Raw genomic sequence first — 17358 nt, 5'->3', positions numbered from 1 at the left:
TCCCTATCAATTCACCATAAACCAAGCTTTTCACATCAGTACAGTCCGATTCAAGTTTAAGCTCTATGATGACGGACTTCCTTTTTATAGCCGATTCCGAACGGCGTGCCGCCGTGCGACACCTCTTTAGGGAGAAGTTTTTACATTGCTTCTATGCATGGCATAGTAGCTCTCAAATATCACCAACATTAGGAGAGAATAACCACCGCTGACATTTTTTTCTGATGGTTCCGCCAGGATTCGAACCTATCCTTATCTTTCTTGAACCAGCCAGGGGCTTAGCCATATTCGTTCCTCTGCCATGTATTTTGCCTCTGTCTTATTAAAGGTCTCCGCCTTTCATTTCTGAGTAACTTCAGGTCTGGTGACCAACATGTTTGGATTGGCTCTTTATAACTACCATATAGGACTTGTGATGGAGTGGGAAGGGCATCTCGGTAACATAGAAAGGGAATTTTGATAAGAAAAACAGACGAATAGGAAGGAGAAGTGGAACTGTCGGAAATATTAGTCTGCTCTATGACTATATAATGGAATGTGGCTATGCCACTGCAAAAATAGGAGTAAACAGGATCAGATTTCTTGGCTTGTACCAAAACGAGTTTCGCGCCAGCCATTCCTGCAGTGTTTTAAACATAAGATTTATTCCCTACGTATCCTATTTCCAAATAGTTCAGTAAAATTTTCAACTTAAAAGTCTTTTTTTTTGTAAAAAAGTTAACAATATTTATTGGCCTACACAAATATATAACAAAAACTTATCTCTTGAAGGGTCTTCCACCATACAAACCACCATAACCCGGATAGCCTGGATAACCTCCAAATCCACCATAGCCGCTGTAGCCATTATAGGCATTGTAACTGTTATGGCCCCCATAACCGCTATAACCTCCATAGCCACCACCACCAGGATTGAAAAGTCCATAACCACCTCCATAACCGGCAGTGTTGCTGGCAAAGCCACTGCTATATCCATTGAAGCCACCATAACCACCAAATCCATTGCCAGGATATAAACCATAGGCATTATAGGGAGAAATGCCAAATTGTCCAAACGAGCTGGAGCTACTGGATGTCTGGGCAGTGCTTTGACCATAGCCAAAGGAGTTGCCAACAGGAGGACCACCGAAACCAAAGTTTCTACCCTGCACCTTGGCAGGTCTTTGGCCATAGCAGCAAATGCTGGCCATTATCACTAGCAGGGAAATGGTGCTTATATGCTGGAAAAGAGAGGGAAAAAGAGAGTGTAGTAGCGAAGTTAGAGAATGTATGGTAAAATCGGATGTGCTAATAAAAGGAGAAGTGCAAGATGCTGCTTTATGTTAATTATACCCTCCACCATAGGATGGGGGTATACTAATTTCGTCATTCTGTTTGTAAATCCTCGAAATATTCGTTTAAGACCCCACAAACTAGACATTTTAAGTCGATCTAGCCATGTCCGTCCGTCTGTCTGTCAAAAACACCCTAACTTTCGATGGAGTAAAGCTAGCCGCTTAAATTTTGTTATGACTTCCAACAACTGGACCAAGTTTGGTTTAAATCTATCTATAACCTGATATAGCTGTCATATAAACCGATCTTGGGCCTTGACTTCTTGAGTATCTAGAGGGCGCAATTCTCGTCGGATTTGACTGAAATTTTGCACGTGGCGTTTTGGTATCACTTCCAACAACTGTGCTATGTATGGTTCATAACCTGTTAAAGCTGCCATATAAACCGATGAAAACAAGAACCGATTTGGCCCATTTAAAATGCCAACAGACATATGACAATAAAAAATTTTTGTGCAAAATTTCAAGCGCATAGCTTTTGAAAGTTTGCGTGCTTTCGACAGACAGATGGATGGACATGGGAAGATCGACTTAAAATGATTCCTCCTTCTTACTTCCATTCAGTAATACCCTTGTCTTCCAACGATCTGGATGCCCCCATAGGTTTTTCGCCGTTCTTCGGACCGTTTCGCTGTTCCACAGTGTTGCATGCGCATTCTTCGCCCACGCCCTTAGCTCGGACTGCGTTGACCCGAAAGGCTTCGGGTTAACCAAATTTATTGACGGCAGTTCTCCGGCCTTCACCGCCAAATCATCTGCCCTTTCATTTCCACTTACTCCGTTATGGCCCGGCGCCCAAACAATGCGGATGTTGCCATTCTCAGAAACGGCGTTAATCTTCTTCTTGCACTGCAAGAATGTTTGCGACCTTACCGTCCTGGTTGTTAACCCGCTTATGACCATTTTGGTGACCGTAAAGATTTTTACACCCGACATCCTCGAGTTAACACTACACCACTACCCGCATTCCGTAATCGCCCGGATCTCCGCCTGCAGAACCGCATTATGGTTAGGTAGTATAAAACAGATCTCTTCCAGATGGCAATACTAGGATTCGATCAGTCCAAGACTGTGACTGATAGCAGTCCAAGACTGTGACTCCACCTATGCCAAGACAACATGTTCTCTGAACCTGTTGTATGGTCACCAACTGTGCCCTCTAGCTTTGATCCATCCGTGTAACATGATCTTCCAGATGGCAATATTAGGGTTTCGTCAATCCAAGACTGTGCCGATGGGAGCAGTGCCCCGCGTTGAACCTCAAGGTTTATCTCATGTATTCGATCGGAAACCTCTTCCCTTCCTTCCAGGTATCCTATGGTCGCCTTGATTATACCACGATGGTATGAGCTGCTCCCATCCTCAATCCATTCTCCCATCGCCTTAAATCTCATAGCCGCTGTGGCTGCTTGACATTTAAACTGTATGTCGGATGTCGGATGTCTAGAATTGTCTCCAGTGCCCTCGTGGGCGTGGTTCTTATCGCTCTGCCTATGCCAAGACAACATGTTCTCTGAACCTGTTGTATGGTCCTTATAATTAGATATAACTGCCATATAGACCGATCTTTCTATTGAGAGTCTTAATTCAATAAGAAGCGGATTTGTTGCCCGACTTTGCTGAAGCTGTGATATGTGTATGAGCTCTCAGCCCCTATTTGCATATTATAATGGATATGGTAGTGGAGTTTTTATAAAAGAGAATGGTCAATTTATCCATGGTGGTGGGTTTCCAAAGTTCCACGACCGAATTTAACACCCTTTGTACTTGTTTTAATTATTTTTTTAATTTATTGTATCTTATTTTATTTTATTTTTTTTTGTTTTTATTTTATTTTATTTTATTTTATTTTATTTTATTTTATTTTATTTTATTTTATTTTATTTTATTTTATTTTATTTTATTTTATTTTATTTTATTTTAATTTGTTTATTTTATTTTATTTTATTTTATATTATTTTATTTTATTTTATTTTTTATAATATTATATTATTTTATTTTATTTTATTTTATTTTATTTTATTTTATTTTATTTTATTTTATTTTATTTTATTTTATTTTATTTTATTTTATTTTATTTTATTTTATTTTATTTTATTTTATTTTATTTTATTTTATTTTATTTTATTTTATTTTATTTTATTTTATTTTATTTTATTTTATTTTATTTTATTTTATTTTATTTTATTTTATATTATTTTATTTTATTTTATTTTATTTTATTTTATTTTATTTTATTTTAATTTATTTTGTTTATTTTATTTTATATTATTTTATTTTATTTTATTTTTTATAATATTATATTATTTTATTTTATTTTTTATAATATTATATTATTTTATTTTATTTTATTTTATTTTATTTTATTTTATTTTATTTTATATTATTTTATTTTATTTTATTTTATTTTATTTTATTTTATTTTATTTTATTTTATTTTATTTTATTTTATTTTATTTTATTTTATTTTATTTTATTTTAATTTATTTTGTTTTGTTTTATTTTATTTTATTTTATTTTATTTTATTTTATTTTATTTTATTTTATTTTATTTTATTTTATTTTATTTTATTTTATTTTATTTTATTTTATTTTTATATTTATTTATTTTATTCCATTTCATTTTATTTTATTTTATTTTTTTTTTATTTTTATTTGTTTTATTTTATTTCATTTTTAATTTTATTTATTTATTTGCTTTCGTTAATTTTTTATTATTTTTCTGTTCTCTTAATGTTATTTTTTACAAAACTTACTTTCATTTTCGTTTCTGGCTTCGAATTATTCTGCTACTAATCCAACTCTGCTGCTTGGTGAATATCTCGATACTGTTGACATGGTTCTCAAAGATCATTCATTTTATAATAAATCGCCTGTTTTGAAATCCACATTCGTTTACACGGTACAAATCCATTTTGGCCTTTTAATTATGTTTTGCTAAATGTTTGAAATGAAATGAAAATCAAGATTTCATCACTCGAGAATGACTAGAAGTCTGTTTGTAGCTCCGCAGACAATAGAGCGGAAATTTCGAATATTTTCCGGGTGCTCTGCCACATTCCCATGCAATGACCGAAACCTCTAAGCAAAGCACAAGTCATTCACACACAATCAACGCTCAATGGATCATCAGCGGCAGACTTCATCAGCTGTAGTTGCTTGGAAAATATTGTTATAATTTGGGTTACTGACCTAATACTTGGGAATTCCCTCCGCCAACACTTCATTTAGTCTTGCCACCAAACATCTAATAGAGTTGCAAACCTCGCATGTTTTTAACAAATTAGACAGATCTCAACATAGATTTAATGTCCCAATTTTAATCATAAACTTAACATTGAAAAAGTTCATTGTCTTTGGATTTTTTTCGGAAAAAAAAGGAAAATTATGACAAAAAAAATACAAACGAATCACAAGTGTAGAAAACTCCAAATGACCATTAAATTTCACACGCTTGGTTTATTTTTTCCAACATTAGTTAAGCTGCAAATACATTAAAAGCGAAATGAGTTTCAGAGTTCAATGTATGAATGAAAAATGTAAAAAAAAAAATTATTTAAATTTGAACATACATATATGATTCAAAATGTCATTTATATTTTAAAAATAATTAATTTTTACGTAACATTAAAAAATATAAAACATAGAGGAGGACAACTTGTCCAAAATTTCGTCGGGCTGTGATGAGGGAAGTAGGAACTATGTTAGTTTGTCTAACAACTCATTCTAGCACTTAAGAATTCAGAAGTGGTGTGGAGCTAACGCGAGGTCGTTGAGTGTGAACATCTTTACCGAAAGTAAAATTGCCATAAGGGCAATAACAACCAGGACGGTAAGGTCACGAACTGTTTTGCAGTGTAAGAAGGAGATTAACGCCTTCTCTGAGGATGCCAAAATCCGCATCGTTTGGGTGCCGGGCCATTACGGAGTAAGGGGGAATGAAAGGGCAGACGATTTGGCGGTGAAGGCCAGAGGACTGCCGTCAATAAACTTGGTTAACCTGAAGCCTTTGGTATCGACGCAGTCCGAGTTACGGGAGTGGGCGACGAATGCTCATGCAACATTGTGGAACATCGAAACGGTCGGTAGGACGGAGAAAATCCAATGGGAGGATCCAGATCGTGAGAAGACGAGGCTATTACTGAAAGGAAGCAAGAAGCAGGTCAGTATAGCTATTGGTATCATGACGGTACACATAGGACTACGAGCTCACTTATGTAAAATCGGTGCGATAAGTGCGACAAGTGATAGCATGTGTAGGGCATGCGGGAAAGATGGTGAGACATTGGAACATTTCCTTTGTCATTGCCGGGCTTTCGTGTCTAACAGATAGCGGCACTTAGGTGATCATGAAGCATCTTAGGGGAGTGGTATTGAAAACAATTAAGGAATTTGTAAGTAGCACGGAATTCCTAACTTATTGGGTTGCCCAAAAAGTAATTGCGGATTTTTTAAAAGAAAGTAAATGCATTTTTAATAAAACTTAGAATGAACTTTAATCAAATATACTTTTTTTACACTTTTTTTCTAAAGCAAGATAAAAGTAACAGCTGATAACTGACAGAAGAACGAATGCAAAACTTTCGGCAATGATGAGGCTATAAAATCGCACTTGGTTCAGTTTTTTGCAGATAAAGGCCAGAAGTTCTATGAGCGTGGAATACTATATTTGCCAGGAAGATGGCAAAAGGTTATCGCACAAAATGGCAATTATATATTTGATTAAAGTTCATTCTAAGTTTAATTAAAAATGCATTTACTGTCTTTTAAAAAATCCGCAATTACTTTTTAGGCAACCCAATATTTTTAGAGATTGGAAAATGCAAATGCAAATTTTGCCGATGAACATTCCACTAACGAACAGCGGCTAACTTCTCACATATCAATGAGTGCAGTCCGATTCAAGTTTAAGCTTAATGATAAGGGGCCTCCTTTTTATAGCCGAGACCGAACGGCGTGCCGCAGTGCGACACCTCTTTGGAGAGAAGATTTACATGGCATAGTACCTCACAAAAGATTGGCCAGCATTAGGAGGGGAAAACCACCGCTGACAATTTTTTCTGATGGTCTCGCCAGGATTCGAACCCAGGTTTTCAGCGTCATAGGCAGACATGCTGACCTCTGCGCTACGGTGGTTACTTTATAATTTTTAGAGCACACAACAAGCCGATTACTGGCTTAGGTTAATGTTCATAGTGGCATGGAGCGGATTAATATCTGCACCCTCTTTTCAACCTAACCTAACCTAACCTATTCAAAAATTGTGTCAAATGCGTCTATGGTGGTGGGTATATAAGATTCGGCCCGGTCGAACTATACACGTTTTTACTGTTTTTATACCCACCACCATAAGATGGGGGTATACTAGTCTAGTCATTTCGTTTGTAACACCTCAAAATATTGATCTAGGGCCCCATAAAATATATATATTCTTAATCGTCTTGATATTCTGAGTCGAACTAGCCATGCCTGTCCGTCTGTCAAAATCACGATAACAGTCGAACGCGGAAAGCAGGCCGCTTGAAATTTTGCACAGATACCTAATATTGATGTAGGTCATTGGGGATTGCAAATGGGCCATATCGGTTCAGATATGGGTATAGTCCCCATATAAACCGATCCCCGGAATTGGCTCCGTGAGCTCCTAGAAGCCTCAATATTAGTCCGATTTGGCTGAAATTGGGAACAAAGACTTGAATTAGGACCTCCAACATACGTGCTAAGTAAAGGGTGATTTTTTTGAGGTTAGGATTTTCATGCATTAGTATTTGACAGATCACGTGGGATTTCAGACATGGTGTCAAAGAGAAAGATGCTCAGTATGCTTTGACATTTCATCATGAATAGACTTACTAACAAGCAACGCTTGCAAATCATTGAATTTTATTACCAAAATCAGTGTTCGGTTCGAAATGTGTTCATTCACCGTAACGTTGCGTCCAACAGCATCTTTGAAAAAATACGGTCCAATGATTCCACCAGCGTACAAACCACACCAAACAGTGCATTTTTCGGGATGCATGGGCAGTTCTTGAACGGCTTCTGGTTGCTCTTCACTCCAAATGCGGCAATTTTGCTTATTTACGTAGCCATTCAACCAGAAATGAGCCTCATTGGTAATAAAATTCAATGATTTGCAAGCGTTGCTCGTTAGTAAGTCTATTCATGATGAAATGTCAAAGCATACTGAGCATCTTTCTCTTTGACACCATGTCTGAAATCCCACGTGATCTGTCAAATACTAATGCATGAAAATCCTAACCTCAAAAAAATCACCCTTTATGATCTGAATCGGCCTATACAAAGATATAGCACCCATATAAATAGATCCCCCCCGATTTGACTTCTTGAGCTCCTAGAAGCCTCAATTTTCTTCCGATTTGGCTGAAATTTGGTACAAAACTTGGAGTTATAACTTCCAACGTCCATGTAAAGTATGATTCGAATCGGTCTATTAACAGATATTGCCTTTATATAAACCGATCCCCGGATTTTAATTTATAAGCTCTTAGAAGCGTCAATTTTCATCCGATTTGGCTGAAATTTGAAACAAAGTCATGTACTACGACTTTCAACATCCATACCAGGTATGATCCGAATCGGTATATCAACAGATATAGCCCCCATAAAAACCGATCCCCGGATTTGACTTCTTGAGCCTCTAGAAGCCTCAATATTCATCGGATTTGGCTGAATTTTGGAACATAGACTTGAGTTACGACTTCCAACATCCACGCAATGTATGACCCGAATCGGTCTATTAACAGATATTACCTTTATATAAACCGATCCCCGGATTTTTATTCTTAAGCTCTTAGAAGCCTCAATTTTCACCCGATTTGGCTGAAATTTAGAACAAAGACTTCTGTTATGATGTTCAACATCCATAAAATGTATGATCCGAATTGGTCTATAAACATATATAGCCCCCATATAAACCGATCCCTGGAATTGACTTCTTGAGCTCCTAGAAGCCTCAATATTCATCCGGTTTGGCTGAAATTTGGAACAAAAACTTGTGTTGTGACTTCCAACATCCGTGCTAAGTATGATTCGAATCGGTCTATAAACAGATATAGCCCTCATATTTTCACCTGATTTGGTCCAAAACTCTATCTTATGACTTACAGTGCCAAATTTTATCCGAATCGTTTACTATGGTGATGTAGGTCCCCTTAAGTATCGATATCCCGATATGACTGCTTGAGACCAGAATACTTCAAATACGAACATTTTTAGCGGAATCCATGGTGGGGGTACCCAAGATTCGGCTCGGCCGAACTTAGCACGCTTTTACTAGTTTAGTCTAGGCTCGCCTGTTCTCTTCCATTGACTATGGTTTCGATGACACCAGTTAGAACTCCTTTAAGCAAATCTGGATTATAGTTAACATTTTAAAGCATTGCCTGAGAGGGGAATTTTGTTCGAAACTCAGCAGTTTTTGAGCAAATTCTGCCACATGAACAAATTCTGCCAAAATTTTCGAAACACAATTATTCCAATGGACATGAATACATTCTCTTATAGTCTTGTAAGTATCATAATTTCGGATAGGGTACCTAGGGGGGCCGCGCCACCCTAAAACCTACCAAACATATATTTAGACCAATCACAACAATATGGGACTCGAATGAAAGGTATTTAAGATAAGAAAACGTACCTGATATCCAAATGTTGGTCCAAGTGTTAGGGGGACCACCCCCAAACACCCAAAACACCCCTAAATCGGACATATTAACCGATTATGGCAATGTGTAGCTTAAATGAAAGGTATTTGCGAGTAGAATACAAATCTAATATCTAAATGTGGGACCACGTTTCTGGGGGTCCACCCCTTCCCCAAAACACCTCCCAAACAGGACTTATTTACTGACCATGGGAATATGGGGCTTAATTAAAAGGTATTTGAGTGTAGAATTAGAATCTGATATCCAAATATGGGACCAAGTGTTTGGGGGGCCGCCTCTCCCCAAAAACATCCCCCAAAGGGGACAAATTTACAACCATAGCCATATGGGGCACAAATGAATGGTCTTTGGGAGTAAAGCACGAATCTGATATCAATATTTGGAAAAACTGTCTATGGGACCACCCCACCCCCACAACTCCACCACTTCTTCCATTTACAAATATTTTTCTAAGCACTTAAATTATTATCCTTACACAACTTACCATAACCTCATCCATTTTAAAGATTTTTTTCATTTACTATTTTATTGTAATTTGTTATATATTTTTTGTTTTTCTTATATACTATACATTATTACAATTTAAATATTAAGCTAATAACTCTCATATTCATCTCGATATATACTAATAACCATATTGTGATGCCTTCGATTGAGTATTTTGTTTATTATTATCTCAACGCTAAAGTTAACATATTAAAGAGATTATTGTTATATTATATTAAATGCCTAATGACTGTTATAGATTTTTTTTCACTCTTTCTCACTCGCATACATTGTCAAAGGATTCCTTTGTTCCAAACACAATTCATCAATTCAAACAATTTTATTACAATAATAATACTATGCATATGTTATATGCTAAAAAATACTACAAAAATAGAATAATAACAAGAGAATCTTAAAAAAAAGAGAGAATTAAAGCATAAAAAAAATGCAATTTACAATCATGTGAATATGAAGTAACAAGCTTGCATGCATGAGAGAATGAATTTCAAAAATTCAATTTAAATTAAAATATTGCTGGCATATATGCGAATGTATGGGAATTATCAGGGAACGCTTAAAGCAAAGTTATTTTTTCATTATTTCTAAATTTGAGCAGAATGCAATAACTCAAATCAACCACCCTCAAACTCATACATCATCATGATGATGTTCCCGGAATAACTCAGGCTGCCAGGTTTGTGCTTTACTTCAATGATGGAAACGCGCCAAATAAACCACGAAATATAGAAAAAACATTAAAAAATATTTTTTTTTTTTTTTCATAAAAAACACACACACACACAGACCATTACACATCCATATATTCCTCCTTCCTCCCAATGTAGTATAAAAAAAAATTTATAAACCAATTTAGAACCAAAAACTGTAGCAAATGCCATGTGGTAAAGTTGTGCGCCTGATGATATGCTATGCTTTTGATATATTCCCCAAACAAAGTGATTGTAACAAAATATCCTTTGGCCTGCATTTTTTTTCTTCTTTGTAAGAAAACAAGCATAAAAAACCAAATCCTAACCCACCTGTCAGCTGCAGCATAAAACTGAGCTCCCTTTTAAAAAATGTGCCCTCCAACTAACGAAGAGCAATAAAAAGCTAAAAAGCGATATTCCATTTAAGTTTTCTTTGCCTTAAAAAAAGTCCTACTCCCCCCCCAAAATAAAAACATGGTATATTTTAAATGAAATATAAACATTGAAATGGAATAAATCTATTTCTAAGAAATAAAATGGGGAAAAAGAACCTAATTTCCATTAGGCATTGTTTAAAAAATAGTTTTTTTAGGAAAATTCAAGAAAAAGTTCAAAGTTAATAGAAGCCAATGAAACCCAGTAAGGAAAGGCAAAAGTCGAGCGGTGCCGACTTTATAATACCCTACACCCACACTATAGATACAAAGTGGGAGCTATATCTAATTCTGAACCAATTTTTTCAGATGTTTTCAGATGGGTTATTAAACAATCCGTATCAAATTTCTGGCAAATGTGTTCAAACTGTAATAAATGCGGTGGACATATGACAAAATTGTTGCAAATCTAACGAACATATATATGGGAGCTATATATAAAGCCGAACCGATTTCTAGCAAACTTCTTAGATATTGGGGTGGTAGTCGGGGAAAGTCACCAGAAATATCGAGAGTCATTAGAAAATCCTTCCTGCTAAATTTCGAGAGAACCGGTTAAGAAATGAGCACTTTATTGCAATATTTCTCAAAATCGGATGAACATATACATGGGAGCTATATCTTAATCTGAACCGATTTCAAGCAAACTTAACAGATATTGTAGAAGTCGTCTGGAAAATCGCTGTACAAAATTTTGGCAAGATTGGTCAATGAATGCGCTTGCAGTGACCATAGAAGTGAAAATCGGGCGATATACATATATGAGAGCTATATCTAAATCTGAACCGATTTCTATGAAATTCACCAGTATAATCGAGAGTCATTAAAAAATCCTTGCTGAAAAATTACGAGAGAATAACTTAACAAATGACCATTTTATTGCATTATTACTGCAAATCGGACGAACATATATATGGGAGCTATATCTTAATCTGAAGCGATTTCAAGCAAACTTAACAGATATTGTGGAAGTCGACGAGGAAAGGGCTGTACCAAATTTGGGGAAGATTGGTCAATAAATGCGCTTGCAGTGGCTCCAGGAGTGAAAATCGGGCGATAAATATATATGAGAGCTATATCTAAATCCGAACCGATTTCTATGAAATTCAAGAGTGGTATCGAGAGTTATTAGAGAATCCTACCTGACAAATTTCGAGACAATCAGTTAACAAATGGCCATTTCTTTGCATTATTACTGCAAATCGGACGAACATATATATGGGAGCTATATCTTAATCTGAACCGATTTTGGGAAAACTTAACAAATATTGTGGAAGCCGACGAGGAAAGGGCTGTACCAAATTTTGGCAAGATTGGTCAATAAATACGCTTGGAGTGGCTCTAGGAGTGAAAATCGGGCGATATATATATATGAGAGCTATATCTAAATCCAAACCGATTTCTACGAAAATCACCAGTAACATCGAGAGTCATTAGAGAATCCTTCCTGCCAAATTTCGAGAGAATCGGGTGACAAATGCCCAATTTATTGTTGTATTACTCCAAATCGAACGAAAATATATATGGGAGCTATATCCAAATCTGAACCGATTTTTATCAAATTCACCTGTAGTATTGAGGGTCGGAAGAAAATCCTTCCCAAAAAATTTCAAGAGAATCGGTCTACAAATGACCATTTTACTTCGGTATTACTAGAAATCGGACAAACATATATATGGGAGCTATATCCAAGTCTGAACCGATTTTTTCCAATTTCAATAGGCTTCGTCTCTAGGCCGAAAAACATGCCTGTACCAAATATGAAGACGATCGGATGAAAACTGCGGCCTGTTAACACAAATTAACATGGACGGACAGACAGACATACAGCTCAATCGAATCAGAATATGATTCTGAGTCGATCGGTATACTTATCAATGGGTCTATCTCTCTTCCTTCTGGGTGTTACAAACAAATGCACTTAGTTATAATACCCTGCACTAAGTTATAATACCCTGTAGAGGTGTAGGGTATAAAGAGTAAATATGTAAATGATATTCTTCTTCTTTTCTCTATGTATAGAAGAGACCCATGATTGACTGACTGATCACTGCTCATGAAATTTTGCTCGAATGTTGATCTTCGTAGGTGCGAGATAAGGCCAAGTTTGGTGATATTCGTATGTTTAGCTAGTAAAAAGTACCAACTAGTATGAAAATGGGTAATATTTGCCCAGGGCGAACATATAGAGCTTAAATTATTACTTTCGGCTCAGCAGAGCATTTCGAAAAAATAAGGTCTGAAGAAAACAAATTTGAAATATCGTAACGGAGTACCGTAATTGGTACTGTTTGGTACCTTCCTTACCCACTGAGCTAAAGTTCCGAATTTTGGTACTTATTTGGTACAAATATAGTACCAAAAATGTACGAAATGATTGTACTTTGGACATGGCGAACGAATAGAGCTAGAATTTTGGATTTTTTTTAAAAAATGGATGTTGGTTAAAGTGGAGGTGGGTAAATTTGTGAAAAATAATTCTATAGAACGGCGGAAAACATACGTTTAGTAACGGAGTTGGTTCATGTCTGGTATACGGTACCAGACATAAACCAACTTAGGGGAGTGGCATGGAAAACAATTGGGGATTTTGAAAGTAGCAAGGAATTACTAACTTAAATTTTCTCTCACAAGGTTACTTTTTTTTTGTACCCTCCACCATAGAATGGGGGTATACTAATTTCATCATTCTGTTTGTAACATCTCGAAATATGCGACTGAGACCCCATAAAGTATATATATTATTGATCGTCATGTCATTTTAAGTTGATCTAGCCATGTCCGTCCGCCCGTCTGTCTGTCGAAAGCACGATAACTTTCGAAGGAGTAAAGCTAGCTGCTGGAAATTTTGCACAAATACTTCTTATTGGTGCAGGTCGGTTTGAATTGTAAATGGACCATACGGTCCATGTTTTGATATAGCTGCCATATAAACCGATCTTGGGTCTTGACTTCTTGAGCCTCTAGAGGGCGCAATTCTTATCCGATTTGAATGAAACTTTGCACGAAATATTTTGTTGTGATATTCACAACTGTGCAAAGTATGGTTCAAATCGGTCCATAACCTGATATAGCTGTCATATAAACCGATATGTGGACTTGACTTCTTGAGCCTCTAGAGGGCGCAATTCTTATCCGATTGGAATGAAATTTCGCACGACGTGGTTTGTTATGATATTCAATAAATGTGCCAAGTATGGTTCAAATCGGTCCATAACCTGATATAGCTGTCATATAAACCGATCGGGGATCTTGACTTCTTGAGCCTCTTGAGGGCGCAATTCTTATCCGATTTGGCTGAAATTTTGCTTCATGTATTTTATTATGACTTTAAACAACTGTGCCAAATAAGGTTCAATACCTGATAAAGCTGCCATATAAACCGATCTGGGATCTTGACTTCTTGAGCCTCTAGAGTGCGCAATTCTTATCCGATTGGAATGAAATTTCGCACGACGTGGTTTGTTATGATATCCAATAAATGTGCCAAGTATGGTTCAAATCGGTACATAACCTGATATAGCTGCCATATAAACCGATCTGGGATCTTGACTTCTTGAGTCTCTAGAGGGCGCAATTCTTATCCGATTTTAATGAAATTTTGCACGACGTGTTTTGTTGCGATATCAAACAACTGTGCCGAGTATGGTTCAAATCGGTCTATAACCTGATATAGCTGTCATATAAACCGATCTTGGGTCTTGACTTCTTGAGTCTCTAGAGCGCGCAATTCTTTTCCGATTTGGCTGAAATTCTGCATGACGTATTTTATTATGACTTTCAACAACTGTGTCAAATAAGGTTCAATACCTGATATAGCTGCCATATAAACCGATGTGTGGACTTGACTTCTTGAGCCTCTAGAGTGCGCAATTCTCATCCGATTGGAATGAAATTTCGCACGACGTGTTTCGTTATAATATCCAACAACTGTGCCAAGTATGGTTCAAATCGGTCCACAACCTGAAATAGCTGACATATAAACCGATCTGGGATCTTGACTTCTTGAGCCTCTAGAGTGCGCAATTCTTATCCGATTGGAATGCAATTTTGCACGACGTGTTTTGTTATGATATCCAACAACTGTGCCAAGTATGGTTCAAATCGGTCCATAACCTGATATAGTTGCCATATAAACCGATCTGGGATCTTGACTTCTTGAGCCTCTAGTGGTCGCAATTATTATCCGATTTGCCTGAAATCATGTACTACGGATCCTCTCCTTTTTTGCCTAAGAAGAGATGCCGGGAGAAGAACTTGGCAAATGCGATCCATGGTGGAGGGTTTGTAAGATTCGGCCCGGCCGAACTTAGCACGCTATTACTTGTTTTGCCTAAGAAGAGATGCCGGGAAAAGAACTCGACAAATGCGATCCATGGTGGGGGGTATATAAGAGCCGAACTTAATCAGTGTTTTTATTTCTTGCTTCTAATCAAAACAACAAATACACTTTAAAGAGTCTCAGCAATTGTGATGTGTTAAATATATCAGGGGCGGTCTGCAATGATCGCAATTTGGCCCCTTTGCCAGAGGGCTCATCATATTGCGATGACACCAAAAGATTACACGCTTCCACCTTCTCTCTAATAAGTGAGCAGAGCAACGGTTTGGAGGCCACCGTAGCGCAGAGGTTAGCATGTCCGCCTATGACGCTGAACGCCTGGGTTCGAATCCTGGCGAGACCATCAGAAAAAATTTTCAGCGGTGGTTTTCCCCTCCTAATGCTGGCAACATTTGTGAGTTACTATGCCATGTAAAACTTCTTTACAAAGAGGTGTCGCACTGCGTCACGCCGTTCGGACTCGGCTATAAAAAGGAGGCCCCTTATCATTGAGCTTACACATGAATCGGACTGCACTCATTGATATAAGAGAAGTTTGCCCCTGTTCCTTAGTGGAATGTTCATGCATTTGGAGTGGTAGAAGCATGCCACTCGAATGAAACGTTGGATCTTTTTATTCAACATTTTCTTACAGCGCAGCAAGAAAAAACTTAAAAATTAAAATAGTTATTCTCCTTCTAACACTGCAAGACTGTTTGTGACCTTACCGTCCTGGTTGTTGTTGCCTTTATGGCCATTTTAGCACCTCGCGTTAGCACCACACCACCTCACGCATTCCGTGATCACCCGGATCTCCGCCTGCAGGACCGTATTAGAGACAGGCAGTCTAAAACCGATCTCAGTCCTTGGGTTCTCCATGCATTCCCCTTCTTCCCTTCCTTCCAGGTTTCCTATTGTCGCCTCGATTATACCGGCGTGTTATGAGCTGCTCCCATTCTCCATCCATTCTCCCATCGCCTTAAGTCTCATAGATGCTGTGGCTGCCTCACACTTGATCTGCATGTCAATCAGTCGGCCATCTTGACCCCTCTACATAGTGCCAAACATCTGTGAGCCTTCGCAGGGCGCTCCTACATGTGACACTTTCCCTTAAGTTTCCTGTCCAAGATCACTCCTAAGTATTTGAGTTCGTCAGATATCGAAATCGTTTGAGGAAACGTGGTGCGTCAAATTGGCCTACCTTCACCTCGTGAACAGGCAAATTTCAGTCTTCTCTGAGTTAACATTGAGACCCCTGGGTCAGGCCCAGTCATATGCCATATGCAAGACCTTTTCGGCCCTTGTGCATAGCTGGTTCGAATCCTTACCCCTAAGAAGTATTATAACATCGTCTGCATTGTAGACGAGTTCAAAGTATGAAAGTTGTTAATAAACTTTCTTACGGTAGTTTTGATGCCTAAAAACTAATGCTCATTCATGATTGACGTCGGTTATTCATTGTACAAAGCACCTTTAATTCCCAAAAATGCTTCCATTTTATATTTCTTGACAGTGGGAGAACCCTCAATGTAGGCGACTAGATCGTGAAGGGCTGTTTCAGTGTACTTGACCTTTACTATACTCAAGCTGTTGCCGAGACAGGTGATCCCCAGGGATCTTTGCCCTAAGATATGTTTCCATCAACCTCTTTAGAATCTTCAACATCAATGATGACAGACTAATAGGACGAAAATTCTTCGCCTTCGCATCTTTGCTCTAAGATATATTTCCATCAATCTCTATAGAATCTTCAACATCAAGGATGACAGACAAATAGCCTTCTTAGCCTTCGTGTGGTAAGATTTTTCTTATTTTGGAATGAAAATTTCCTCTGTGTAACCCCATCCCACATATGACATGCTGATTCAAGCAGAGTATATCTCTCTTAGCCTACGAGCCAGTCTATCGGACACAGCTTGAAATTCAACCAGTGACACATCATCAGGGCCAGGCGTTTCAGGTGTTGAAACCTTTTATCTCCCAAAGGATTTTCGACTCAGACACAATTTCCCCAATTACCTCCGACGAATGCAAATCAGTGACAACCTCCACATAGACCATTGGAGATTTTCCCGGTAAATGTACTTCAACGAGTAGTTCTAGTGTTTCTTCACTAGACATTATCCATGCGTTCTCTGACTTCTGAATATATCCCTCCATAATAGGTCTCGAGGATACCTTAGGAACCGGATAATCATTTACCCCGGATACTACATAGCTTTAAATAAAACTAGCAAATAACCCACATTTTTAAAGGCGGCCTACAGTTAAATGATAGAAATTAAAAAGAAAAATATTTAAATTAGATAATCTTTTAAAAAACTAAAAAATTCCGTAAATTTTTTCCAAAATCCTCCAATCCTAATCATATTTCTTCCTCAC

General features: G+C 37.3%; 1 protein-coding gene across 1 annotated transcript; it reads right to left on the bottom strand.

Moving 5' to 3' along the window:
* Nucleotides 1-758: 758 nt before the first annotated feature.
* On the bottom strand, nucleotides 759-17097 carry LOC106083027 (keratin-associated protein 19-2-like). Its single transcript, XM_059365698.1, has 2 exons — nucleotides 16996-17097; nucleotides 759-1220 (listed from the first exon to the last, which is right to left on the bottom strand). Exons 1-2 carry the CDS (start codon nucleotides 17095-17097, stop codon nucleotides 759-761), a joined length of 564 nt encoding a protein of 187 aa, XP_059221681.1.
* Nucleotides 17098-17358: the final 261 nt, after the last annotated feature.

The sequence above is a fragment of the Stomoxys calcitrans genome, chromosome 3 (assembly GCF_963082655.1).
Source record: "Stomoxys calcitrans chromosome 3, idStoCalc2.1, whole genome shotgun sequence".
Lineage (NCBI taxonomy): Eukaryota > Metazoa > Arthropoda > Insecta > Diptera > Muscidae > Stomoxys > Stomoxys calcitrans.
The sequence above is the reverse complement of the archived record's forward strand: the minus strand, read 5'-3'. Positions and strand labels throughout refer to the sequence as shown.